The sequence below is a fragment of the Alnus glutinosa genome, chromosome 14, assembly GCF_958979055.1.
Source record: "Alnus glutinosa chromosome 14, dhAlnGlut1.1, whole genome shotgun sequence".
In the NCBI taxonomy this organism is placed as follows: domain Eukaryota; kingdom Viridiplantae; phylum Streptophyta; class Magnoliopsida; order Fagales; family Betulaceae; genus Alnus; species Alnus glutinosa.
In genome coordinates this window covers 24668613-24695065 of record NC_084899.1, presented here as the reverse complement: position 1 = coordinate 24695065, position 26453 = coordinate 24668613, and the positions used below count along the sequence as shown (strand labels likewise).

The following is a 26453-nucleotide window of genomic DNA, read 5'->3' as shown; positions in this document are numbered from 1 at the left end:
TCAATTAGAAATGAAATACTTAATTTGCAGTTTCCACCTGTTTAATTAGTACATATAACAATTACTATGTCATTTCGGGTAACAATATTTACAGTTACAGGCTTACAGCGCCCTTCGATCACGTACATAGCTAGCTTCCATGAAAATCATACGCAATTTGCTGCACAAGTTCACATATATGCAAGCTGGAATACCACTGGGAGCTAATTAATTAAGCACGAAGTGCATGCTTTGACGTGGAAGAAGATGGTGAACAAAGCCCACGACAAGGCTTGCGTCATGTACGTGGCAACAGGGAATAGGGATGAGTATATATATAGAAGTCCAACGCGTTTGTCAACCTAGTATCTACCATGAACTTGCATCAACGATGACAGGTACTGGTTGACAATATTGACCGGGGTAGACATTTAGAGCTTTTGACATTCGCATGCAAAACAAAAATGTCAACTTCCTGCCCTGCCGTTTTATGTGTTTTTCATAGCACTGCACAGATCGAATTAATGGGAAGGTCTTTTTGCTATTTATATTATTAGGAAAATGTTATATATTGTGAATGTTGCAGTAATTTCCTTTGTTGAATAGTTGTTTCACGAAACAATTGAAATCACAATGTGAAATGAAGACTTCATGTTAGCCAGCATGGGCATCAATTAAGCGCGCGGCCGGGGTAACAGAATGTATATGAATTTCACCTTCATTTCTGCAAAATTTCTCTGATAGAGATTGTCTTTTGAACACGTTTCCGGAGTCTAGCTAGCTCTCTTCCCAGAAATAACGCAAGCTTTTCATCTGTGTGTGTATTAGTGTATATATATGTGATGAAGCTTGATATATACTTCCCCACCAAATTTTGATCAAATAAGTTGCTCTTAATTGCAATACAACCATTTCTAGCTTCTTCGTTGAAAGGAAAGAAAAGAAAAAAAAAAATGTACTTTTGGTGGAGAAACATTTCCATACCTGCAACAGTAGTGATGTTTTTGTTCTTGATTTTCATGGCCAAGCCTCTTGAGGCCACGAGGCCACTGGGTGGCACAAAGCCAAAGTATGGCGCAAAAATGGCTTCATTTTCCCGTTATCAACATACTCCGGTGACACCTTCGGTGCGTAATCCTACCACATACATCCCAACACCAGGTAAGGGGCATCACAACAAGTAATCAACATGCATGGTGCTTAATTTAGCTGGCCGGTGATCGATCATCATCCTAGAGTCGTCATATGATCACAACATTTGTTGTAGTTGCAAGAAAAATTATCCCCGCACATAAATAATGTTGTGCCTAAGATTTGTTTTATGTTGTCTTTTTATCTGTAATTAAGTAGTTTTCACTTTCAAGCTTGATATATATATTGTACCATTGCCAGATCGTTGTAAGGCTAGTTAGCTATATTAAGCATTTAAGCTACAATGTCATTATTTCTAATTTTTGTTCTTCCAGATAAATCACTATTTATGTTTAAGCCTGTATAAAATGGTTGATTTAATGGATTAATTAATATTCAAACACCTCTATTTCGATTCACGTGTAAACTTAAATTCTTTTTTAATAAGTAAGACATAACACGTGAAATATTTTAATTGAAATGAAAGCAAAATTTAGAGCTTTAGCAAAAGTAGCGAATGCCAATGATCTGTACTAACTCATAATTAAGTTTTAATTTAGATTCGATCATTCTCTTTCATCGTGCCATTCGATTTGCTAAAAGTTGTAGTACACGTATAAGAAAAATATCAAAGAAAGATGAAGAAAAGCAAGAATCAAGGCACAATAATATAACGTGATTTGGCAAAATTGTTTACGTTCACGTAAAATAACAACGATGTTTCTTCTTAATTAGTATTAAGGAAAAATATCATTCCCTCAGCCTCTCTTAATTTATATAAAACCTGAAACTATCTCCAAGATACAATGTGTATATATATAATCAATACAAAGGAGGAGAGAATACAATATAATGTTGTCTTTATATATAAGCAAGCCTATTGCCATAAACTTTATTTAGTGGCAAAAAATATGTATCTTAAAATAATTAGGATTCGCAATCTGAAGATCGGACAATCTTTACAGGAAAACAGGCATTAGAAAAATCTTATCTTAAAACTACTAGGATTCCAACACAATCCAAGAGTCTGGCACAGATTGTTGCCTTTACCATTTTAATTAAGGTTGGGAATTGTAATCATACCTTTTTTGGGTAATTAATAATCCCGTCAAACCCAAAAAGAGAGAAAAGAAATAGAGGGAAAAAGAAACACAGTTCTTGATTTGTACAACATTATCTTTTCATAGATATGACTCTTTTTTTTTTGGATCTATCTTATATATGTACACTAAGACTATAATAAATTACATAAAGATAACTTTCTCATCTTCTAACACTAAAATTTTGTTTCTTAATTATCCTTGTTTGAATTTCTAATTATATGAGGAAAAAAGACCTTATTATCTAAAATAAAGGACAGTTTTTCTTTAAATTTATTTGAAATTTTTTTCTTTATCTCAATTTATAAAATTACAAATTTACAATGTGTGCCTTAAACATGTATACTTTTTTAATATTACTAAAAGAGTGAAATATGATACATTGCCACCAAAGACATAATTTTTGACCACTTTTGCTTACGTGACAATTTTACTTTTACTTTTTTTTTTTATTTAAAAAAAAAAAGAAAAAAAATTCTGTGAAACTAATTAGGTGACCACTTTGCCACAAAAGAAAAATGGTCAAAAGTTGTGTCTTTTAATAACAGAAGATCATATCTTGAAAGGTAGCGAATCATTTTATTAAAAAAATATGTGATTCTCATATTTTAAAGCACATATAATGATTTTATAAACTAAATTAAAGAAAAACTTTGTAAAAAAAAATTGAGGACTAAACGACAGTCCTCTTTACTCTCACATTCAATATTGGATTTAAAATTTATACATCTAATCATTTATATAATTTTTTATTATTTAAATTTTTTTAAAAACATGTCAACTTGGCTTCGTATATGTCTTCTCTTCGCATCAACTTTAAATTTAATTTATGCCAAACAAGATTTCACATCTGGCGAAATCCCAGAAAACAAGAACAAAAAGTTAAAAAAAAAAAAAAAAAAAAAAAAGAAAAAATAAACAAAAAAAAAAAAGATAAAATAAAATAAAAAGGAAAGAAACGAAAAGCCATGTGGGATTAGAATACGCATTCAGATCTGAGGCTAAAACCGAGCTCCTTGTCTGCTGTGTTTGTGGTCGTCAGGTGACGCTGGAGGATCTTGAAGCTTAACATCGACAACAGGGGAAACCCCGTGTTAATTTTCAGGTAAAGTCTATTTCTCCAAGTTTGAACCTTTCTGAGTCTTTTAAACTGTTTCTGCTACTTCTAAAACTTGAGCTTTGAAACGTACTGAAATTTTTTTATTTGGGATTTTTTCAAAGATCTGCTAAAAGGGTATGCGTGAATTCCTGAAATTTGTTGGCTTTCAGGGTAAAATTTGTGAATCAAGTGAGAACTGAGCTTCAGAGGGAACTGATTAGTTTCTTTAATTGATAGTTTCAAAGATCTGCTAAATGGGTAGAGAGAAGTTTCTGAAATCTGCTTACTTTCAGTGCGGTGTTGTGATTTGAGAAGCTTTTAAGCTTCAGAAGAAACCGATAATTTTGGTCAACAGATGTGGGGCAAAGATCTTCCATCTGGATAGACCCGACTTTTGGATATTTGTTTGATCCCAGTGCAGTGTTTGTGAAATTTAACACATAGATTTCTCTTTTGGAGGCCTTACGTGTATTTATTCAATCCGGTGCAATTGAATTCTGTGAAGTTTGTTTAGTTAGTTTGAGAATTTTGGTGTTTGAGTAAGATAATTGTGGAAGGGGTAAGATGGGTGAGAAGTTTTGGGTGAATGGAGAAGATAGAGCCATGGTGGAGTCAGTGCTGGGTACAGAAGCGTGTGAGTTCTTGATCTCATCGGCTTCTGAGAATGTGTTGTCGGATTTAGTTACCCCGCGCGATGAATTGGGTGTGCAGCAGGGCTTGTGCCAGCTTGTTGAAGGTTCCAATTGGAATTATGCAATTTTCTGGCGGGTTGTGAACTTGAAATCTGGTAGGTCTGCCTTAATTTGGGGCGACGGACACTGCCGAGGCCCAAAAGGCGGGGGAGCTGGAGTTGGGAATAGAAGTGGGGATGGCAGTTTTGAGGGAATTGAGAAGAAAGAGGAGGTGAAGAAGCAGGTGCTCCAGAAGCTTCATGCGTCTTTTGGTAGGTCGGATGAGGATAACTTTGCAACAAGGCTAGATGGGGTCTTGGATGTTGAGATGTTTTACCTCACCTCAATGTACTTTCCCTTTCAGTGTGATTCATCAGGTGGCCTTGGGGAGTCATATGCGTCAGGTAAATCAATTTGGGCTTCAGATGTGCCTAGTTGCTTGCATCATTATAAACAGAGGTCATTCCTTGCGAGGCCAGCTGGGTTCCAAACTGTGGTGTTTGTACCTGTGAAATCTGGAGTTGTTGAGTTTGGTTCTACCAAATCAATTCCTGAAGAACAGAATATTTTGGATATGGTTACAACTATATTTGGGGAATCTAACTCTGTACAGTCAAAGGTGTTTCCAAGGATTTTTGGACGTGAACTTAGTCTAGGCGGTACAAAATCCTGCTCAGTCAATATAAACTTTTCCCCTAAGGTGGAAGATGATTCAGCTTTTGCTTCAGATACTTTTGAAGTACAAACAATAGGTACCAGTCATGTTTATGGAAATTCTTCTAATGGATGTCGAAGTGATGATAATGAAGCAAAACTGCTTCCGCAGTTAAACCAAATTGTTGTTGGGGGTTTTAATGCACAATCTAGAGTTTCTAGTTTGGAGCTGGCTAAGGATGAATCATCACCTCAGCTTGATGAGCGGAAACCGAGAAAGAGAGGGAGAAAGCCTGCCAATGGGAGAGAAGAACCACTGAATCATGTGGAAGCAGAGCGGCAGAGGCGTGAGAAGCTTAACCAGAGGTTCTATGCATTAAGAGCTGTTGTTCCCAATATATCTAAGATGGACAAGGCCTCTCTGCTTGGTGATGCCATTACCTATATCACTGATCTCCAGATGAAGATCAGGGTTTTGGAAACTGAAAAGGAGCTGGAGAAAACTAATCATAAGCAGTTCTCGGCACCAGAGATTGATTTTCAGGCAAGACATGAGGATTCAGTTGTGAGAATGAGCTGCCCATTGGATGCTCACCCTGTTTCTGGAGTCATCAAAGCGTTTAGAGAACATCAAATTGGAGCTCAAGAGGCTGATGTTTCAATGGACAATGACAAAGTTATTCATACGTTTTCCATTCGAACTCAAAGCGGTGCTGCAGAGCAGTTGAAGGCGGAGCTGGAGGCCGCCCTTTCGAAGTGATCTGAGTCTCAAATCTTGAGTTTGGGTTTAGGTGACCCGTGCATCTCCTTTAAGAAAAATGGAATTTGTTATTGCTGACCGACTTATGAATGTCTTTCTCTGCCATCTTGCTTTGTAAATTCATGGAGACTCATTCATGGTGTGATCTTTGTGCATGAAGACCATGGATCAGGTGGAATGTCTTCCTCTGCCATTAACTTTACATAGCTGAATGATCTTGTTTTGTAAAATTCATGGTGACTGATTCATGGTCTGATCTTTGTGCGTGAAGACCATGAATCAGGTGGGCTGGGGATTTAGGCAACAGTTTACCATTAAATAGTAAATGTAAACTTATTACGGCTCAACTAAGGAGAAAGGACAGCAGCCATCAAAAAGTCGGTCCTAAGCATTCTCTTGTAGCAATTTGTTATTTGGTTAATCATTTATTTTTCTTTCCCCTACCAGTTTTTTGTCCTGGATCAGTTTCCTACAATTAGTTGTCCGAATTACTTTGCCTTTCATGCTTTTTGGGTTAATTTGGTATTTCTGAACTGTTTCAGGATATAGACAGTAAGACCTCTCTGTTACATGATTAACAATTGGAATTAGAGATTACATGATATGGAGTCCAAAATTGAAATTTTCATTTCTTATTGCTGTAATCATTTTGGTAAGAGTAATCAACACAGAAAATCAACCAATTATTACTTGCTCAGCAGTGATTTCTATCTCAGTGCATATTTTACAGGGAATATTCCAACCAGACTTTTGGATGGCAATTGTGCCATATGAATTTCTCTGTTTCAAGTTACCCTTCCACAGTTCCATGTATATCTCCTCTCTGTACCATTAGGAGGAGGATAAAACCCTCGATTACTTCACAAAAATATGCATTAATTACCTTTTTTCCTTTCTAAACTACCACTTATTTACACAATGCCCCCATGAATTACCACTTGTCACACTGATCAACTTCCTTGAACTACGATTTTCTTACAAAAATCACAGGCCGTTAGCCAAAATTGTTAAAAGGACGTGAAATGACGAAAATAATCCAAGTTTAGGAATTAAATTCACTTAAATATCCACCAAAAGAAATATTTTTAAGTTTAATTAATTTATATATATATATATATATTAGTTTTTATTTAGTTTTTAACTTTTGTATATTCTATTTGTGGGTATTTCCGTCTACAAAACACATATTTCGTTTGATTTTACAATCTTGACTAAATGAGGGGGATTTTTGCCAAGAAATGGTAATTTAAAGCGGTTTAAGTGTGATTGGTGGTGGTTCATGAGGGCAATGTGTAAATGAGTAGTAGTTTAGAGAGAAAACTGGTAATTAACCCAAAAATAAACATAGATTGGCTTAATGATGAGTTGATCAACTTGATGTACAAATAAATATTAGATCGAACACCAAGTATCCTAAAAGCTTAAACAGATAAAAAAATAATTGATTTAATCATTTAATTAATAATATTGTAACATTCTTCTATCGATCTTCACATGTTAGTTTAAAGAAAAATATTTATGCCAAGAAATAACAGTTTAAGTTTAAGGCAGTTGAGTACTTGTGACTAGGGTTCATGAGGGCAAAGTGTAAATGAGTGGTATTTAATTTAAAAAGGAAAAGGATAATTAACCCCAAAAATAAACATAGCATGACTTTTAATCACGAGTTGATCAGCTTGGTGTACAAGTCAAGAATAATGCTCTATCTGATCAATGTTGGAAGGGAATGCTTCAACATTTAAATACGTACATGTTTTGTCTTCGATCTGTTTATATATAGCAAGTTTTTTTTCAACAATTTGACCATTAATTAGTTGTCCGATTATTGTTATCAAAATATGACACAAGCATTTGACCCCTTACATTCCGCTTTCGTCATGGCTTTCATTATATATTGGTCATAATTTAACCAATCTCCGCTAATTAGTATACTTTGTTTTCGTACGTTGACATACTTATTTTCAATGTTTTTGACCGGCCAGATCATGGACCAGCTGAATGCAGTAATATCAAGACACCTGTCCTTTAACTTTATCAAACTCAACCTATAAAAATGTTAGACGTGAAAAATACATATATTTTTTTTAATATTATAAACATAGCTAGTCCACGTTCCCCCCGGCCACAATATGTGACTGCTTGGCGTTGAAGCTATTGGATTTGATCCATTCCGGCCAACACCGTTCAACCTTCAAACCGTGGATCAGTCAAGCTCCGAAATAATAGTAAACCCTTGCAGGCACTAGCTAGTCAAAGTTTCTACCCAGAGAAATTAAACACATAAGCAAGCCCTATATAAGCAGCTCTCCTCCACCTTCATGATCGAAGCCATCCCAAAAACTGATCGATTTCCTTCGAAACTAAATTAGCTCAAAACTCACTGAAAAAAGAAAGAGAGAATATAAACAACAATTCCTTTCATATCTTTAGAAAGATGGGTTTCTCACACATGAAAAGTGTCTTCGTAGTACTTGTGCTTATTTTTACCATTTTGTTTACTTCTCCACAACTTGGAGCAACGAGGCCATTGGAAGGAGAGCAATGGTTGAGGAAGACTAGCCTCGTGGTTATTCAGTCCCTCCAACGGGGTCCTGTAACTCCATCCGGCCCCAATCCATGTACTAATATTCCGGGACGGAGCACGGGCACTTGCACCTAGCTAGCCAGCAGGCCATGTAGGGCAGCATGCACACCCTTGCTCCATTTCATGACTCTATATTATATGATGTGGGTGTTGCTGCGGCTTCCTTCTCAGGACCAAGGCGATAATGAACATTTGATTAGCAGAATGAGAGACGACTGTTAATTAAACTTTTATTTCTCATGGGCCTTTGCTTTAATTTATATTTTTCTCTTCGTTTTTTTTTCTTGCTTGGGAACAACCATATAAGTAACTTGGTTGCCAACCCTGTAATTGAGGTTAATTCGAAATATTTTGAAATTCATTGATTCAATTTTCTATAAGTTGTTTCCAATATTTTGTGCACCACTTGAATATGCATGGCTATTAGGTTGGAGAGAGAGAGAGAGAGAGAGAGATTTTGAATAAACAGCTTCAATTCCAAGTTTATTTTCGAAAGAGATCGATAGATTAAGTTGAAAACAAAAAAGAACGAATTAAAACGTACGGCCATAGCATTAGCAACCAATTCATGGTTTTAGTGACGTGTCAAGATCTTGTCGTTCATGTTTTAGCAAAACGGTTTGCCATTAATTTACTTAGTTTTGATTGTTGTCGTTTATAAGGACGTGAAAGAACATGCAGTTCAAGAAATAGAAACGTTTGTCTGAAACGCTAGTCGTTCAAGCCTGCAGAGTGCAGGGTGTGTACTTGGTCGGTCGTTTATGGTTGCTAAGATCATCCATGAAGTTTATGACCTGATAAGTAGTACTATGGAACGTGCGTGGAACTAGAAGTGTTGTGCACGAAACTTCTATCTTAGCCTTATTAATTAATTATCTTTTTTGTTTGGATTGAAAAAAGAAATAAAAAAAAGTCTTTTTATAATGTTTAGTTAATATTATTTCATGAAAATACATTGTCTCCTTGATCTTTTTATTCTTTCATGAAAATATTTCTTTTTCCTATAATCGCCTCAAGTATATATTAATTGTCTATATATCAAACATAATTAATTGCCAAATACACGTATGATATTTAAAGAGAAATAAAAATATCAATAACATGGGCACAAGCAATGGATTTCTTCAAATGGATTTTATTTAGAGAAATACTATTTTTCTTTTTCGTGTTCATCTTTCGTCTAACTTCACGTGGGTCATACAAATTCAATTAATAGTAAATTTAAAAAAGAGTTTGACAAGAGATGAACACGAGCTAAAGGAATAGCAGGTCTCTTTTATTTATTGTCACCAACAACACCAAAATCGTTCATTTGGGTATGCTTGACTGCCTATGGAGGAGCTAAATGATGACCAGCGAAGCCCCAATGCTCATGCAGGGGCTCACAATGCTCGGCAACGTAAGCGCACCAATTGGGCTTTGAGGGCAAGGACTTTAAGAAAAGTGCCAAGTACGTTTTTTCTTCATACCAGTAGGTTGAAATTATTTTTTCTAACTCAATCTACGAAATTGATATCAGTCCAAAATGTATGTAAAAAACATATATATTTTTGGCACGTGTCAGTGTAATAGATATTAGACTATAGTTGGTAGGATTTTCTTGACCCCAATTTGCAGGAAAATCAACTATCTCCCAAAGAAATTAAATACCTTTCTTTGCCTACTTTTATTCAACATCCAAGCTAGAGTCCAATACCTCATATCCTACGAACTATCCTAGCATGTTGCGACCACCAATTTTTTATTCAGAAAGTCTCATCTTGTTGGGCAAGTAAAGATTAGGTAAAACGGATGAAGAGTGCATAGAGCATATTAAGGTATATATTTTCTCTTTTTCTAAATTTGTAGTGTGTTTGAAGTGAATTGACTTTGGAAAATGTTCTATTTCTATTTTCTTTTCTTTTCTTTTTCTTTCTTTCTTTCTTTCTTTTTTTTTTTTTTGGCAAAAATAATTCCTAAATGATGTGTCACCATCTTATAAAATTGTAACACATTTTTTAAAACAGTAAATCTCATCCATGGTTGACACCGAATGAAATTTTGGAAAACAAAATTTATAAGTTTAGCACTTCTCATTGGCTCTTGTGTGTGTGTGTCTATATATATATATATATTGATGTGACACAAAGTTAAAATAATTTTGACCATTTTGATAGTGTTTTGTGTTTGAATTTGTAATTTTTAATGCTTTTCTTTTGGTTTTTTTTTTTTTTTTTCACCGAAACAAAAATACCCGAGAGAACAATTGAGAACATCCGTCCAGATCGATGAGGCGAACGAGGAAAGAAAAGTCTCATGGATGGGCCATTTCTTTGAGGTATGGACCATTTCTTCGACAGAATGACTATAAGCCAAACAAGGATAATTAATGATGCCTTTTCAAACCCCTTTACGAGAAAAATTGCTCCCCATTTTGTAGGTAATTTGTTAAGTCACTGCTTTTATCTGATCCATCAAAATCTTTTCATATTATTTGTTCGAATTTGAGAAAATTTAGATTAGTGATTGTGAGAGACAATTAATAAGACCCACATGACCAAATAAAAATTAGACTGCCCAACCACTTATTCAGTGGTCTCATAAGTGGTATTTTGCGATCATCTGTTCGAATTCTCTTAAATTCGAACAAATAATTCGAGAGAATCCTAATTCGGTTTTATATCAAAAAATTGGTTTTCCTACGACAAACACATGTCAATATTGAATGATTTCGTGCTGAAAATAAAAAGTAAAGAGAATAATTTTTATAAGAAACCTGGCATAAACCAGGTTTTTTGTGCCTCCAATATATAACAGCAAGCCAAGTCAGCTTGTAATACCAAAAACTCATTTGGACAAAAACACTGGATAATCTCTTCTATTCTTTTAAGAGAAACTCATATGTGTAACCATGGACAGATCGAGCCCCGTCCCCTTTCAAGAAAATCGACGCTGCAACCTCCACTCCTCCATTGAAAGCAACAGCACCGCTCTCCGCTTCTATTGCGGAGGAGAGGGGCAGTGGCATTAGATTTAAATGAAGGATTTTGTTGGTAGGTTGAAAAGAATAGTAAAACATTTAGGCATCGTTTGGTTTGCAGAATGACTATTCCATTAGAAAAATGAATAGCTATTCTTAAGAATAGAAGGTGGTGGAATGAAATAGTTATTCTTAATATTTAGTTTGGTAACAACTCATATACTTTAATTAGAATACAATTAAAATTACTAAAAAAAACTCTACGAAACAGCAAGGGGTGGCTACAACCACCCCCGAGAGACTATGGGTTGGCTTGTGCCACCCCCAAATGGCACCGGGTGTGGTACGACGACTCTCGACACTATATGTGGCTAGCTGTCATGGCCGACTACGTACCCATTTGTCTTCATAACTTATGCATGGTGTTCAAATTAGGGTTTCAAGACAATCATTTTGATCATAATGTTATGTATTGAAGATACTGTACGTACATGTGCGCGCAGGGGAAAAATTATAACTATTAATCAATTAAGGTGCTGATCGAAGGGGCAATTTACCTTTCAAGTTAATCATATATATTGGTGATCCAAATATGCGTACATGTACACGTATATAGGATTCATGTCTCCATTTTATCCCCAAATTAGGAGACGGAAACAAAACACATGCATGGATGCAGTAGGAAAAAAATAAAATAAATAAAAATCTTCAGCTTGATTTTATTCTTAATTTCCAAGTACATATAGTAGTACTGTATGTAGCAAATAGCAGGATTTTATACAAAATAATTCCAAAATGAAACGGAAAGAAAGGCTGGCAACTGTTTTTGTTGCCATTATTCTTACACCAACTAAAATAGAAATACGTTAGATCTAGGTTTCAGATTAACATTTATTTATTATTATTTTTTGAAAAAAATAAATAAATTATGCTCGTGCCCATGTTAAACGAGCTTTATTTTCCTTTCTATTGGCACGTCATGAGGAACCATTACTGTAGCATACGCACCTTAAGGGATGGTCGGATTTGGCGCAGAGGGAATGACAGGACCCTTTTGCAAAGAGAGTAGCAAAGGAGCCATATTGTGACCTGCAAAGGCCCTTTGGCCTAGCATTGAAGCAGGGATGTGGGTGCCTGGATTGGGCGCAAATGGAGGGACAGGACCCTTCTGCAGTGAGCTTAGCAAACGAGCTATATTGTGACCCGCGGAAGCCTTTTGGCCGAGCTTTGAAGAGGGAATGTAGGTGCCTGGATTGGGCGCAGATTGAGGCACAGGACCCCTTTGCAATGAACCTAGTAAAGGAGGGAAATTGTTACCTACGAAGGCCCTTTGGCCTAGCATTGAAGCAGGGATGTGGGTACCTGCAAGGGCAAAACTAATATATTAGGAGAAGGGGGGCAAAATTAAAAAATTTCAAGGTAAAAATTAATTTTGGGGATCCATTTTATAAAAATACATAAAATTTATAGAGAGAGAGAGAGAGAGAGAGAAAAATGGGTCATTTTTTTTTTTGTGGCATTTCTAAATTTTTGTGGGAACCCGGAACAAAGACATGGGTGCATGGTTCCGCCCTTGGATACCTGGATTGGGTGCAGATGGTGGGACTATACCCTTTTGCAATGAACCTAGTAAAGGAGACATATTATGACCCGCAAAAGCCCTTTGGCCATTTGTTGAAGCAGGGATATATTTAGTGCCTGAATTGGGCGCAGATGGAGGCACATAACCCATTTGCAGTGATCCCATCAAAGCCCTTGAATTGATTGTTGAAGCTGGGATGTGAGTGCCCGGATTAGGCACAGACGGAGGCACATAATCTCTTTGTAGTGATCCTAACAAAAGGCTTTTGTTCATCAATTTTTGTTCTTCTCCATGTAAGATTCTGCAAGCGTTGTATGCGGGCATGCTCATAAGAAAAAGCACTGCTGTGAGTACGAGAAGAACGTTTAGAAGCCTCATCTTCTTCTTTAATTAGCAAATATAATAATAAACAATTTAATGAAGAATCTGTCTGCAGGGATATGGGGTATTTATATGCTCTCACCAACTTGTGTGACTTGATCTTTCCAATATACGTTGGAACCGTTTTACTCTTGAGTCTTGGCCATTTGTGCTGTGAGTTTCAAAGTTGAATGGGTCGCAAAGAAAGAAACTGGGTTTGATTTCAATCCTAAATTTACGTGTACGTTTCACATGCGTGAAAAAGAAGTCATGCAGTGCAATGAACGTAGAGTATTGTCAAGACTCAAGACTGGTAAAATATTAATTTGACTAAATTCACTGTTTTTTATTAACTTAAATTTTTTAATTTAATGTTAACTAAACGATAATTAAGAGGAAGATTTCCAAGAGTTATTCCCTGCAGCTGAAACTTTGGACATACTGTCCGGCAGTAAGCCCTACGTACGTAGCAAAGAATTACTTATGCATTTGATTCAACAACCAACTTTGGAATTTCCTTTGGTTATTCCCTGCAGCTGAAACTATCTGCCCTTTGCCTTCTCTTGGGCCATTTTGAATGGAAAAAGATAATTAAAAGTGAAGAAAAAATAAAAAGTAGCCCTTGTTTAATTGACTGAAGCCCAGTTCTGGACAGTTTCTTTCACCATCGGCTTTCTTTTGGGCTATTTTGAACGGAGAAAACTTGGTGAAAACATCATCCTCAGCTTGGCAGCCGCATTGCCTTTGGTGCGTAGAAACACGCTTAATCACCTCTGTCCAGATTAAATTGGTCCGATCCCCAGCTTTGGCGTGTACGTGCTAAACCTTTTACACGACAAGACTACTTTGACAAATAATTCAAAACTATTGAAGTTAATGAAGTCTCATACGTACCACATGACCCATTTGAAGTTGAGAATGGAACATATACCACCACGATTCAGTATTTTCCTTTCTGTGATCATCTTTATATATATAGCTAGTATATGTTGAAGCAATTTTTTGAACCGCCGGACCGGTGACGGGCCACTTCCAATATAAAGAAAATAGTCACTGAAAATTCGTTGGTCCCTAGGGTCACTCCGTTGCTTAACTCAATATATTGTTTGATAAAATATATATCTGAATGGAAAATTAATTAAAAGTTCATACAGAGAGAAAACTTGAGCGTCTATTTCTTTGGAGAGAGTTACCCTTTTAACTTTTAATGTAAAAAAGCTTCTGCATATAAGCCTTTGAATGCTTGTCACATGACTTACAGTTGTTGCAATTTGCAAAGATCTTTCATCTTTATTGGTTAATAATTTTTACCTTTTATTTTTGTTCAAACTTCCATAGTCAAATTCAGTTTATTTATTTATTCTTTTGACATCAAAGTGATTATAAATAATTTTATTGACTCTTCTATTTTGTTATAGTTTTTTTTATTTATTATTCTGATAAAAACAATATTGTCATTTTTTATTATAAGGTTTTCTTTATACTTTGGGAGTGGGCCAACTGGCCAAGTGACAAGTTTTAATAGAATTTTTGCCACTCTCAAATACGTTATTTGTTATTGTTTGTTTTTTTTATTAAGACATTATTTGTTGATTTGTTAGATTAATAGCTATAGAAATATGCTAATAATTTTATTAGAATATCATTAGAGTATGTGCCATTAGGCCATTAGTTGTTTAGTGTGAAAAGTCTACATTGAAAGGAAAATTTCTGAAAGCTTCAATTCAAAATTGATACTTGATGATTTTGTTTTTCTAAAGGCTCTTAGGATGCAATTTTAGACACCTTGTATTTTGTATTTTTTTAATTATTTTTTGTTTGTTTGTTTGTTTGTATTAATGCCTACATGTTAACTAATACATCAATTTGGTATATATTTATGAAGTTTGATAGATACATTTTTGGTGATACATATATTATGTTATAATTTATATTTTGAATTGTAATTACCATACTTTTTTATATTATTTATCATTATATTTTATTATTTTAATTTTACCCCTACTAAAACAGATTCCTGGCTTTGCCACTGCCCACCAAATGATGCTATTTCTTTCTCATTATTTGAGTGTTGGCTGAAAGATCTGACTAGTCAACATACGTTATTCAATGAAATTTGTTTCGGTGTTATGTCAATTGCATGTTCATTATGGTTTGCTTTAGGATACACAAACAGCTTAATTTATGAAGGGATAATTGTACCACTGGTCTTTGGGGTTGGCCTAAATTACGAATAATTTCATTTGGTACAAAAAGTTCATGAAAGGTCCTCGTGGTAAACTATAATTACGAATCACTCCCTGAATCTGTTTTTCATCCATCAAGTTAACAAAGTCTGTTAGTTTAATTTGCCACGTCATACCCAATACGAAATTAACACGTGTCCATTATAATAAAAAAAATATATAAATATATTAAAAATATAAATAAATAAAACTTAAAAAATATATATTTTTTTTAAAAAAAAATTAGAAAATAGTGATCGAAGGGGTGGCCAAAGGGAACCGGCAGCCACCCCTTCACTATTTTCTATTTTTTTTTTAAAAAAAAAATATTAAGTTTTATTTATTTATATATTTTTTATTGTAATATACACGTGTCAATTTTCTATTGAGTATGACATGACAAACTAACGGACTCCGTTAATCTAGTGGACTGAAAATGGTTTCAGATAGTCATTTGTAATTATAGTTTACCATAATAATCGTTTATAAACTTTTTGTACCACAAAGAGTGATTCGTAGTTTAAGTCAACCTTAAGGACCATTATTTGTGCAATTATTCCATTTATAAATGATTAGGATGCATAACATAAAACGAATAAATTAATTAGGAGATCGATATTGTTATTTCAGAAGACGGAAACAACACATATTCATGGATGCACTAGAAAAACAGGAAAAAAAAATCTCGTCAGCTTCATTTTATTCTTAATTTCCAAGAATACAGTAGTACTGTATGTAGCAATACCAGGATTTATACAAAAGAATTCCAAAATAAAATGGAAAGAAAGGCCGGCAAGTGTTTTGGTTGCCATTATTCTTACACCAACTAAAATAGTAATTATAAGTTGGAGGTTTTGGATATATATATATATATATATATATGCTCGTACAAGTCCATGTGTTAAACGAGCTTTTATTTCTGTCTCTATTGGCATGTACGTTATGAGTAATCAATATTACTCTGGCATATGCGACTACGGAATGGTCGGATTTGGCACATAAGAGGGAGGGACTTTACCCTTTTGCAGTGAGTTTAGCAAATGAGCTATATTATGATCTGCGAAAGCCTTTTGGCCGAGCGTTGAAGAGGGAATGTGGGTGTCTGGATTGGGTGCCGACGGAGGGACAGGACCCTTTTTCAGTGAGCGTAGCAAATGAGTCATATTGTGACCAGCGAAGGCCTTTTGGCCGAACTTTGAAGCAGGGATGTGGATACCTGGATTGGGCACAGACGGAGGCACAGAACCCCTTTGCAGTGATCCCAATAAAGGAGCGAAATTGTGACCAGCAAAGGCTTTTTGCCCAAGCGTTGAAGCAGGGATATAAGTGCCACTATTAGGCCCAGATGGAGGCACATAACCCCACAGCGACCCTAACAAAAGGCTTTTGCTCATCAACTTTTGTTCTTGTCCATGCAAGATTCTGCGAGCGTTGCACATGTATGCGTGCGTGCTCATAAGAAAATGCAGTGTTGCGACTACAAGAAGCACATTTAGAAGCCCCATCTTGTTCTCTAAGCAATTAAAGATGGTAATAAAAAATTTGATGAAGAATGTGTCAGGGAAATGGGGTATTTATATGCACCAATCTCTTAAATGACTTGAATTTTCCAATTTTCTGTATGTTGACGTTGGAACCTTTGACTCTTGACTATTTATATATGACAAATTGCTAAAAGCTTGAATGTTGAACGGGTCTCAAAAGGAAAGGAAAAAAAACTGGTCTGATTTCAATCCTGGCCTAAAGCTTACGTCTTTCACATGCTCATAAGAAATATAATTTTTAGGCCACTATATATATATATGTATACAAAAAGCTGGGTCTGTCCGTGCTTACATCGATTTAGTTGGAATATTCAAGCAATTAGCATGCATTATTAATGATCAAATTGCAGTTCAAAATCTGACATTTAGATTTTAGTTTAATTGACTGAAGCCCAGTTCCGGACACTTTCTTTCACCATTGGCTTTCTTTTTGGGCTACTTTGAACGGAGAAAACTGGGTGAAAGCATTGGGGGGGGCATTGCCTTTGGTGCGTACGTGGAAACACACTTGATTACTTAGGCCTTTGACTCTCTCCACAGATTACCTTTTACACGACATTACTACTTTGACAAATAATTCAAAACTAATGAAATTAATCAAGTCTCATACGTACCACATGACCCATTTGAAGTTGGGAATGGAGAACGATTTATAGTCCTATCTATATGAACTACTGGGAAGATCACGTACTACAAAAAATTTTGGCTTTCCCGGCGTTTTGAGTTGCAGCGGCCAACCCAAAACGCTGCAATAGATATGCTATTGCAGCGTTTTGTTTGGACGCCAATAATTGTGAGTTTTGCTGACATATGTGGAGTGAACGCCGGGATAAGTTGGAGCTTTCTTAGCGTTTGTTGAGGTAACGCTGGAATAAGTTGGAGCAAAACGCTGTTAGAAGATTCATCCAAAAAAAAAACGCTGTTAGAAGTATTGGGATAACATTTGTGGGTTGATGAAATCTTAGATAAACGTCCCCACCCTCCTGAAATTTCGAAACTACCTGATTTTGTTCTGATTACGTTCTATGAGAAATTGAATCTCAATCTCCTGAATTTTCTCAATCGATCTCCTGAAACGTGCTGTGTACAATGACTATTCTCTCTATATATACCGAATGTATCACCGATAATGATTAAGCAATAAAGCTGCAAAATTATCTTAACTTTCAAATTCTTTCACATATAATACACATCAGAAGCCAAGATTAACGCTACCTCAATCACAAGCCAAGATCAAAGTTCTTGATCAGTCGTCTCGTGTAGCCGCCACCTCAATCTATCTCATTCTTGAGATTTCAAACTAATACCAGCAGCCAACGTTGGCTTAAGAAGACAATCTATAAGCAATTTTTTTCACGGTTTCTTACTCATGATTTATGTCTTTCTTCCTTGATTTTATCTTTACTGATGAAAGTAGTGCGGAACCATACAAATGGGGCTCTTTCTCGAGCTTCTTTCCTTGATTTAGGGAAGTAGAGGATTCAATGAAGAAGATGGCTCTTTCTATCTCTAATGAATTCTTGTAGTACTGAACTTCTTATTTTATGTTTTATTTGAATATGCATATCAGATAAAGCGATAAGACTTTCAGAAATAGCTTAGATAGGTGGCTGATAGGCGTGTTGATTGTGCTTCCTCGAGCAGCACGTTGCAAACTGATTGCTACTTTAGTTGAGAAATAGTCCTATCTATATGAACTACTGGGAAGATCACGTGGTTCAAACTTCACCACAAATTGTCATTGACAATTTGTGTATTTGAAAGACTTGAAGAGACACACTTGAAATAAACCATTTGGAATAAACCTTTGCCATTAATATTCATACATGTTCGGTGAATCATATATATAAAAAAAAAAAAAAAAAAAAAAAAAAAAAAAAAAAAAAAAAAAAAAAAAGAAAAAAAAAAGAGAGAATGAAAAAGAAAAGAAAGTTTAGTGGGTATTTATACCTCAAGTTTTTTGGGACACTTTTATTTTAATTTTTTGCTTTGTTGTTTTGTTCTGACTACAAGTGTTATTTTTGTTGCTTTGTTTTGCAAAGCACACACGAATTCAAACTTCAGCCAGAACAATAATGATAAAAAAAAATGTCCATGGAAGTTTTTATACTAATTTGTTTTAATGTTTATTATTAAATAATAAAAAATGTTTATGTAAGTTTTTTATATTTAAATATATGTTATTTGTTATGAAATATTTATTTATACGTGTATTAACAGTGGCGAAGCTAAAATTTTAAATGAGGGAGTCTATAATTTTTTACTTTTTTTTTATGAATAATTAAAAACAGTTCAACAAAAATTAATTAAAAACGATGGCATGTTTTTCAAATTGTATTTGTAAAAAATTATGATCAAATGTTTGACAAGGTCTTTTTTATAGATATACTTTTTAAATGTTGTTTAGAATTTGATTGTAGTTCAATTGAATTATTATTCTTCATAATCTCAAGCAACTACAATTATATATTTTATATAATTAAAAATATGAAACAAAAATGATATGTTTATAAACAATTAAATAGAAAAATAATTATAAAAAAAAAAAAGCAATCTAAACAAAAAAATAATAATAAAATAAAAAAAAAATTAATTTTAATCCATATAAAAGTATATTACATGCCTGAAGGCTAAATTGTGTATAGAAATTATTTTGAACGGATTGAATGCTTTCAGTCGGAAGAAATACCTAATAATAGTAGTATTTATTTTTCAAGCCACAACTCACAAGATCTGAAGAGTGAAGGCCAAAGCTATAGAAAAACAAACGTATTTTATGATTTGACATTCAATCTATGACACCATTGACACGCATAGTCACGCACTGGCACACGGCTAACAGCTCCACACAGCTTTGAGAATCCGAATAACAATTTGTTTTTAGACTCCAAGCGGTAGCTGTAGTCTGTGGCCCCACTCCACTGCTTGTTAATTGTTGGTTATGGTTAATTAGATCTCAGTCCCTTTAAATGTTTATGTAGTCTCATAATCTCAAATTTGTAGAGTTGTAGACTTGACTGCTGAGTGATGAGTCTTGACTCTTTAATTGTAGACTTCATATGACGGTGCGTTCTGATCCTTTTGGAGACAAGGAAAAATAATGTTGCCTTGTCACTTGTTAGCTTGTCCTCCACCTTCATCCGGACCCTTCTTCAACCTCTCGACTCTGTATTTTTTTTTTTTACCTTACAGAAATGAAAAACGTTTGAGTTAAGGCAGACAAAAAAAAAAAAAAAAAAAAAAACCACGGCAATAGGTGGGCAAGTTTGCCCTTGATGAATTGTTATGGGGGGGCATTCCAAGGGCATCAACACTACCGACAAAATTTTCAGGAGGACCAGGATTACGTTTCTGTGTTTTACTTCCTTATTTCACACTTTTACTGTTCATGTGTTTAGAAGTTTCAGCGATATTAGGGATTAAGACCCAGGAAGACGACAATGACGTGGACACTTCCAAGTCTTTTATCAAAACGTTGTGTTTAAGTAAAATATAAACGCTGCGTTTATTTGAGCAAAAAGGCTCAGATGGCTTCTTAGGTGCGCGTGTAGTAGATTCTTCAGAGTTACAAAACTGCGTCGTTTCTTTAGGATTTTAAACTTTAGCCATTTATTAGAGTATTGAGTAACTTGAGTTAAGTTGCTCAGTTACGTGTTGATTTTTTTGTTTCTTCTTCTTCTTTTTTTTCTTTTTTTTAATGAGAGTTGAGTTATAAAAACGCATGCAATTTGTTGATTTGATTTTTTTTTATTTATTTATTAGTCTAATTTTTTTTTAAGGGTATTTATTAGTCTGATTAGTGCCGACACATGCATATATAAGAATTTAAAACGTAAATTATGTTTTTTTTATTTTGGTTTTTTTTTTTCTAAGCAAACATAAGGGAAAAAGGGAAAGTAAAAAAACCTAAACTAAGATGCAATTTGACTTTTACAAAATTTGAAACAAGCTCAGTTCAAGAATATAATAGTTCGGCAGTCCAACTTTGATTTTAGAATTGCCATATGTGAGATTCAGTCAACCAAAATTTTCTTTTTCAAACCGTTAAATAATTCAAATAAAGTGTTTAGAGCGGAAAAAAAAAAGAGAGACTAAAATAGTGCAAAAAGGCAATACTTTTTTTGACTATTTATATTTGTTGAAAATTCCAGGCATGTAATCAAATTTCTAAAATAATTAATTTTTAAATTTATTATTAAATAATAAAAATGTCTACATAAGCTTTTATATTTATATAGTTCAACCAAATTAATTGCTTGTGAATGTGTGTATATGTATATATATATATATATATATATATATATATATATATATATATATATATATGACAAAAATTTCCTACAAATCGGTATATATATATTTCACCCATTTTTGTTCGACTTTACTTTTTAATTTTGACCCTCTGAACTAAAATTCTGGCTCCGCTACTGTCAGAGGCATAGAAAAAAAATTAAACCAAGGGTAAGGAAATTTTTTAGGAAGTGAGGAGGGGCATTTGAACCCTCTCAACCCCCCTCCCTTCGCCCTTGTGTATAATATATAGTTAAATTATTTTTAAAATTGTATAAAGTCTATAATTATAGTTATTTGAGAAAAATAATAATGATTTCATTGAGTTCCAATTAAATTTTAAATGAGCTCGTGTCATAGTAGATTTAACAAATATGAAATATGAAAACTCGTGAAGGAAAATTGAATAAATTAACATTAAGCGTGACAAAATAAATTGTAAGTTATTACCACTAGGCCTCAAGTTATATCGATGTTGTTATATTTTTATTGCGCTTCTTAACTTAAAATTAAGCCCATTCCTTAATATTAATCTCATATTTCAGCATAATCATTGAAGTCATACACAATAGTCTATCATGTGGGTAATGTTGAGTATCTTTAATAATATCATTATCATATTTCTTTTATCTGAACTCTTTGTTTCTCACTTTAGATAAATCATTTTTGTATAACTTTTAAATGCTAGTTAATTAGTTCTTATGCATTTGATATAGTTGAGATGAACAAGAGTTGAATGACAGAGAATAAATGGTCAGAAGAGTATGTTAGAGGGGTTAATGAGTTTTTGGAGTTTGCATTTAACAACGGGGCTATTAATGATACGATTCGTTGCCCATGTACGAGGTGTGCCAATGGCACCTCGTGGGTACGGGGTATGGTATATGCACATTTGATAAATTATGGGATTTGTTAGGTATACTCATGGGGAACAACTTGGAACTACTTCTAGTCAGGCTACTAACATCCCTATTCATTGGGAGCCAATACATGACAATTCTAGCGGGATGCGTGACATGTTGCATGAGGTTTTTCCCACTCATGATCTCGAACAAGATCCTGGTTTGAGTCAATGCCCTATATCAGAAATGGGTGATGAAACTGAAGGTGTATACGAAGATTGACAAGGTGCCAGTGAGGAGACTCAAAAGTTTTATAATTTCTTGAATGATGCCAACAAGCCATTATATGAAGGGTGCACTGAATATACTAAGTTTTCCGCTATTGTAGACTTGTATAATTTAAAGTGTATGGGTGGATGATCTAATAAATCTTTTACATGGTTGCTTGAAATACTGAATAAAATGCTTCCATCGGATGACTCGTTACCAAAGAATACATATGAGGTTAAAAAGTACATGAGGGAGTTAGGGCTTGGATATGAGATGATTCCGGTTTGTGTTAATGGTTGCATGTTGTTTTGGAAGGACAACGAGAATGTGGAAAACTGTAAAGTGTGTGGAAAGTCAAAGTGGAAGCAGAATAAAGATGGGGTTGAGCCATCACAAAAATTGAAGAGGAAACCAAAGAAGGTATTGCGGTGGTTTCCTTTGAAATCAAGATTGCAAAGGCTATTCATGTCATCGAAAACCGCTTTACATATGAAGTGGTATGCTGAGAAGCGCACGGATGACGGTATATTAAGGCATCCGGTTGATGCCTTAGCTTGGAAGGCATTTGATTCAAAGTACCCAGATTTTGCTTTTGACTCGCGCAATGTTAGGCTTGGGTTAGCGACAGATGGATTTAATCCGTTTGGCAACATGAGCACTAGTTACAATACTTGGCCAGTTATAATGGTACCGTACAATTTTCATCCTTGGATGTGCATGAAATAATCATCTTTAATGTTGTCGTTGCTTATTCTAGGTCGAAAATCGCCCTCTTTCAAAATAGATGTGTACCTAGAGCCTCTAATATCAGAGTTGAAGGAATTATGGGATGTTGGTGAACCAACCTATGATGTATCCTCTAATCAGACATTTACGATGCATGCTGCTTTGATGTGGACGATAAATGATTTTCCTGCGTATGATGATGTGTCTGGGTGGAGTACAAAAGGACGTTTTGCATGTCCATGTTGTATGGGTAATACAAAGTCTGAGTGGTTAAAATATGGGAATAAATTTTGCTATATGGGACATAGACGATTCTTGCCAATGGATCATAGGTGGAGAAAGGAAGCAAGGTCATTTGATGGTACCCAATAATTAGATCATCCGCCTCCTATGCCAAATGGTGATGAAATATGGAGACAAGTTCAGGGTATTGACAGTGTCATTGAGGCTATTAGGAAAAGACCAAATATTGTTCAAGTGGATTGTGATAAGCAATTGATATGGAAGAAGCAGAGTATTTTATTCACATTACCTTATTGGAAAAATAATATGTTGCGTCACAATCTTGATGTGATGCACATAGAAAAAAATGTGGTCGACAATATTATTGGCACGTTATTGAACATGGAAAACAAAACGAAGGATAACTTAAAAGCATGTCTTGACTTAAAAAAAAATGGGTTTGAGACCTGAACTTCACCCAGTTCCCAGAACTGCAAAAAAGACATATTTGCCGGTAGCTTGTTTTACAATGACTAAGAAGGAGAAAAAGGACTTCTTGAAGGTTATACAAAATGTAAAAGTGCTTGATGGATATGCTTCAAACGTTTCACGTTGTGCCAAAGTTGAAGAATGTAGTCTTGTGGGTTTGACGTCGATAGTCACATTCTAATGCAACAACTTATGCCAATTGCTTTACGTGGATCCTTAACGAAGAAGGTTGTGGAACCTTTGATTGCGTTGTCTAGCTTCTTTAGAGAGATTTGTTCCAAAACGCTACGATTAGAAGATTTGGATCGACTTGAGTCCCGAATCCCTTACATATTATGCCAATTGGAAAAGATCTTCCCACCCAGATTTTTCACAGTAATGGTGCACCTCCTCGTACACTTGGCTACTGAATGTAAGCTAAGTGGACCTGTTCACTATCGATCGATGTATCCGTTTGAGAGATATGACATTATTATATCGCAATCTAACATTATATTGTGCTTTTATTTGACATGATACTTATATACTTCATACAATATAGGTGCTTACGTAGATATAAGGGTTACGTATGCAATAAAGCTGCACCTGAAGGTTCTATTGCTGAAGTGTATGTAGCTAAGGAATTACTGACTTTTTGTTCGCGCTATTTGGAATCCTCGCAAACGGTATTCAATAGACCACTCAGAAACCCTGATGAGGCCGGCGTTCTCAGTGAACGCTGTCCACTATGAGGCCTCAAAGAAAGCCGGCGTTCTCAGAGAACGCCGGCTAAGACGCTGTCGGCGTTCTCTGAGAACGCCGGCAAAGATGCGGCCAGCGTTCTCTAAGAACGCCGGCAAAGATGAGGGCCAGATTTTGGCCGGCCAAGATGAGACCGACGTCCATAGAGAACGCCGGCCTCATCTTGGCCAGTGTTCACTGGAAACGCCGGCCATTGCAGATGCTTCACCAGCGCTCTCAGAATGCGCTGTTGAAGACCTATGCCGACACTGCTATGGCCGGCATTACAAGCAAACGTTGGCACAACCTGTGCCAGCGTTTAATCTGTCTTTCCCAGCGCATATTAGGCGCTGGGAAATACACGATTTCTTGTAGTGTTCAATTATATGTTGGCACATATATATGTATTTATTTCAAAATGTTGATAGAATGGCAGCCACATAAGAGCCTCTCATTAACCTGTTAATCTTGGTTTATTTTGATAGATCGTCGAAACTCTTGATAGGCGGGCCTTTTGACAGGCGAGTCTTATGGGCTCTTTGGAAGCGAAGAACCTTGGTTGTATTTGCACCCAAAAGGCTTTGAGATAGACGAACTTTATGGGCCTAGCGAGGATGGATACACTAGTAGCCCTCCAATTTTCTTAGCCAACTTTGTTATGGGTTGGCCCATGAGATTCTAGCCGGGGGATTACTTCTCAATATATAAGCCTTAAGGAGCTTTCGAGGTTAGGCATGATCCTTCGAGGCCGGGTTCACCACACAAATTAGCAATAGATACTAGCACACCCAATAATTACCTTAAAACACATTTTCAGGCCAACCATCCAATAGGTGGCAGGACAACCGGAAGCTAAATTCTACACACTGAACAAATTGAACCCCAAACCACTAAATCTTGGGTTATTTGGTGAACCAAAAAATTGATTCAATTCAATTCTAGATCAAATTTGAGATAAAATCGATCAGCTCAAAATTTCAATTTATTTGATTTTATATGTAATTTAACGAAACCCAAATTAATTTGAACTATTTTTTGTTGTCTTATATGCAGTTTGAATGAAAACAATATCAAATTTAAAACTAGTTTGAGTTTCTTTGACCAGGAAAAAAAAAAAAAGAAGATGAAGAAGGAAACTTGACTTAATACCTCAAAACTTTCATCACTTTTGTAATCTGCTCCACAAAATTTAAAAAGTCTTAATTAATTTAGTATATCAAACTTTTAATTTTTTGCAATTAAATTTCACCCCTCCCATTAAGATTTGAGGTTAAATCAAACAGTCATAGGATAAAATGAACCTTATACCTTTTTAAACTATTACATATGCAAACTACATCAACATGTACGTGTATGTATATATAATATTACTTTTTGCTTCAATATCATAAGTAAATACATAATAGGCCAAGTATTGGGGAATATTATATTATAAAAGATAAGAGGTTTTCTTCTGTAGTTAAGAATATGGATTTAGTTGTGGAAGCTGTATATCAAGCCTTCATTTCAAACACTAGAAATTTTTTTATGACAAATGGAAATGTTGTAAATTAACCTGCAAAACTGCCGTGTCATTTTAAATTTATTTTATTTTATTTTTTTATTATTATTTTTTAAAATGTAGATGGCAAAGAAATAAAAGGGTAATCATCATTACAAAGTGTTTTCGATCTAAGTCATATTTTGTTTCGTCGTTATGTCTATTGCATGTATATTATGGTTTGATTTTGGATACACAAGCAGCTTCATTTATAAATGATTAGGATGCATAAAATAAAATGAATAAATTAATTAGGAGATCGACGTTGTTATTTCATTCAGATATTGGAAACAGCACACATTCATACGGAAACAATACACATTCATGGATGCACTAGAAAAACAGAAAAGAATTTTATTCTTTTTATTCTTAATTTCCAAGTACATATAGTAGTACACGTACTGTATGTAGCAAATACCAGGATTTATACAAAAAAATTCCAAAATGAAATGGAAAGAAATTAAAGGCTGGCAAGCGTTTTTGTTGCATTATTCTTACACCAACTAAAATAGTAATTATAAGTTAAGAGGTTTTGAATTAATTATTTTTATTAATTATTTTTATATTTATGCCTGTGCCCATGATATACAAGCTTTATTTCCTCTCTATTAATTGGCATGTACGACATGGGAAATCAATATTACTATGGCATATGCGTATAAGGGATGGTCGAATTTGGCTCAGAGGGAGTCGGGACTTCAGCCTT

At 34.8% G+C, this 26453-nt stretch overlaps 1 protein-coding gene across 2 annotated transcripts; it reads left to right on the top strand.

The window, feature by feature from the left end:
• Positions 1 to 3156: 3156 nt before the first annotated feature.
• Positions 3157 to 5837, top strand: LOC133857291 (transcription factor bHLH3). 2 transcript variants are annotated; one of them, XM_062292499.1, is made up of 2 exons: positions 3157 to 3315; positions 3480 to 5837. In XM_062292499.1, exon 2 carries the CDS (start codon positions 3874 to 3876, stop codon positions 5392 to 5394), a length of 1521 nt encoding a protein of 506 aa, XP_062148483.1. In that variant the 5' UTR covers positions 3157 to 3315; positions 3480 to 3873; the 3' UTR covers positions 5395 to 5837. The 2 variants fall into 2 exon arrangements, with proteins under 2 accessions (XP_062148483.1, XP_062148484.1); XM_062292500.1 differs by having other exon boundaries at positions 3183 to 3315; positions 3547 to 5837.
• The last annotated feature ends 20616 nt before the right edge of the window (positions 5838 to 26453 follow it).

What these genes read in the sequence shown, in the direction of transcription:
- LOC133857291 (XM_062292499.1), top strand. Translation starts at nt 3,874, where the DNA reads ATGGGTGAGAAGTTTTGGGTGAATGGAGAAGATAGAGCCATGGTGGAG.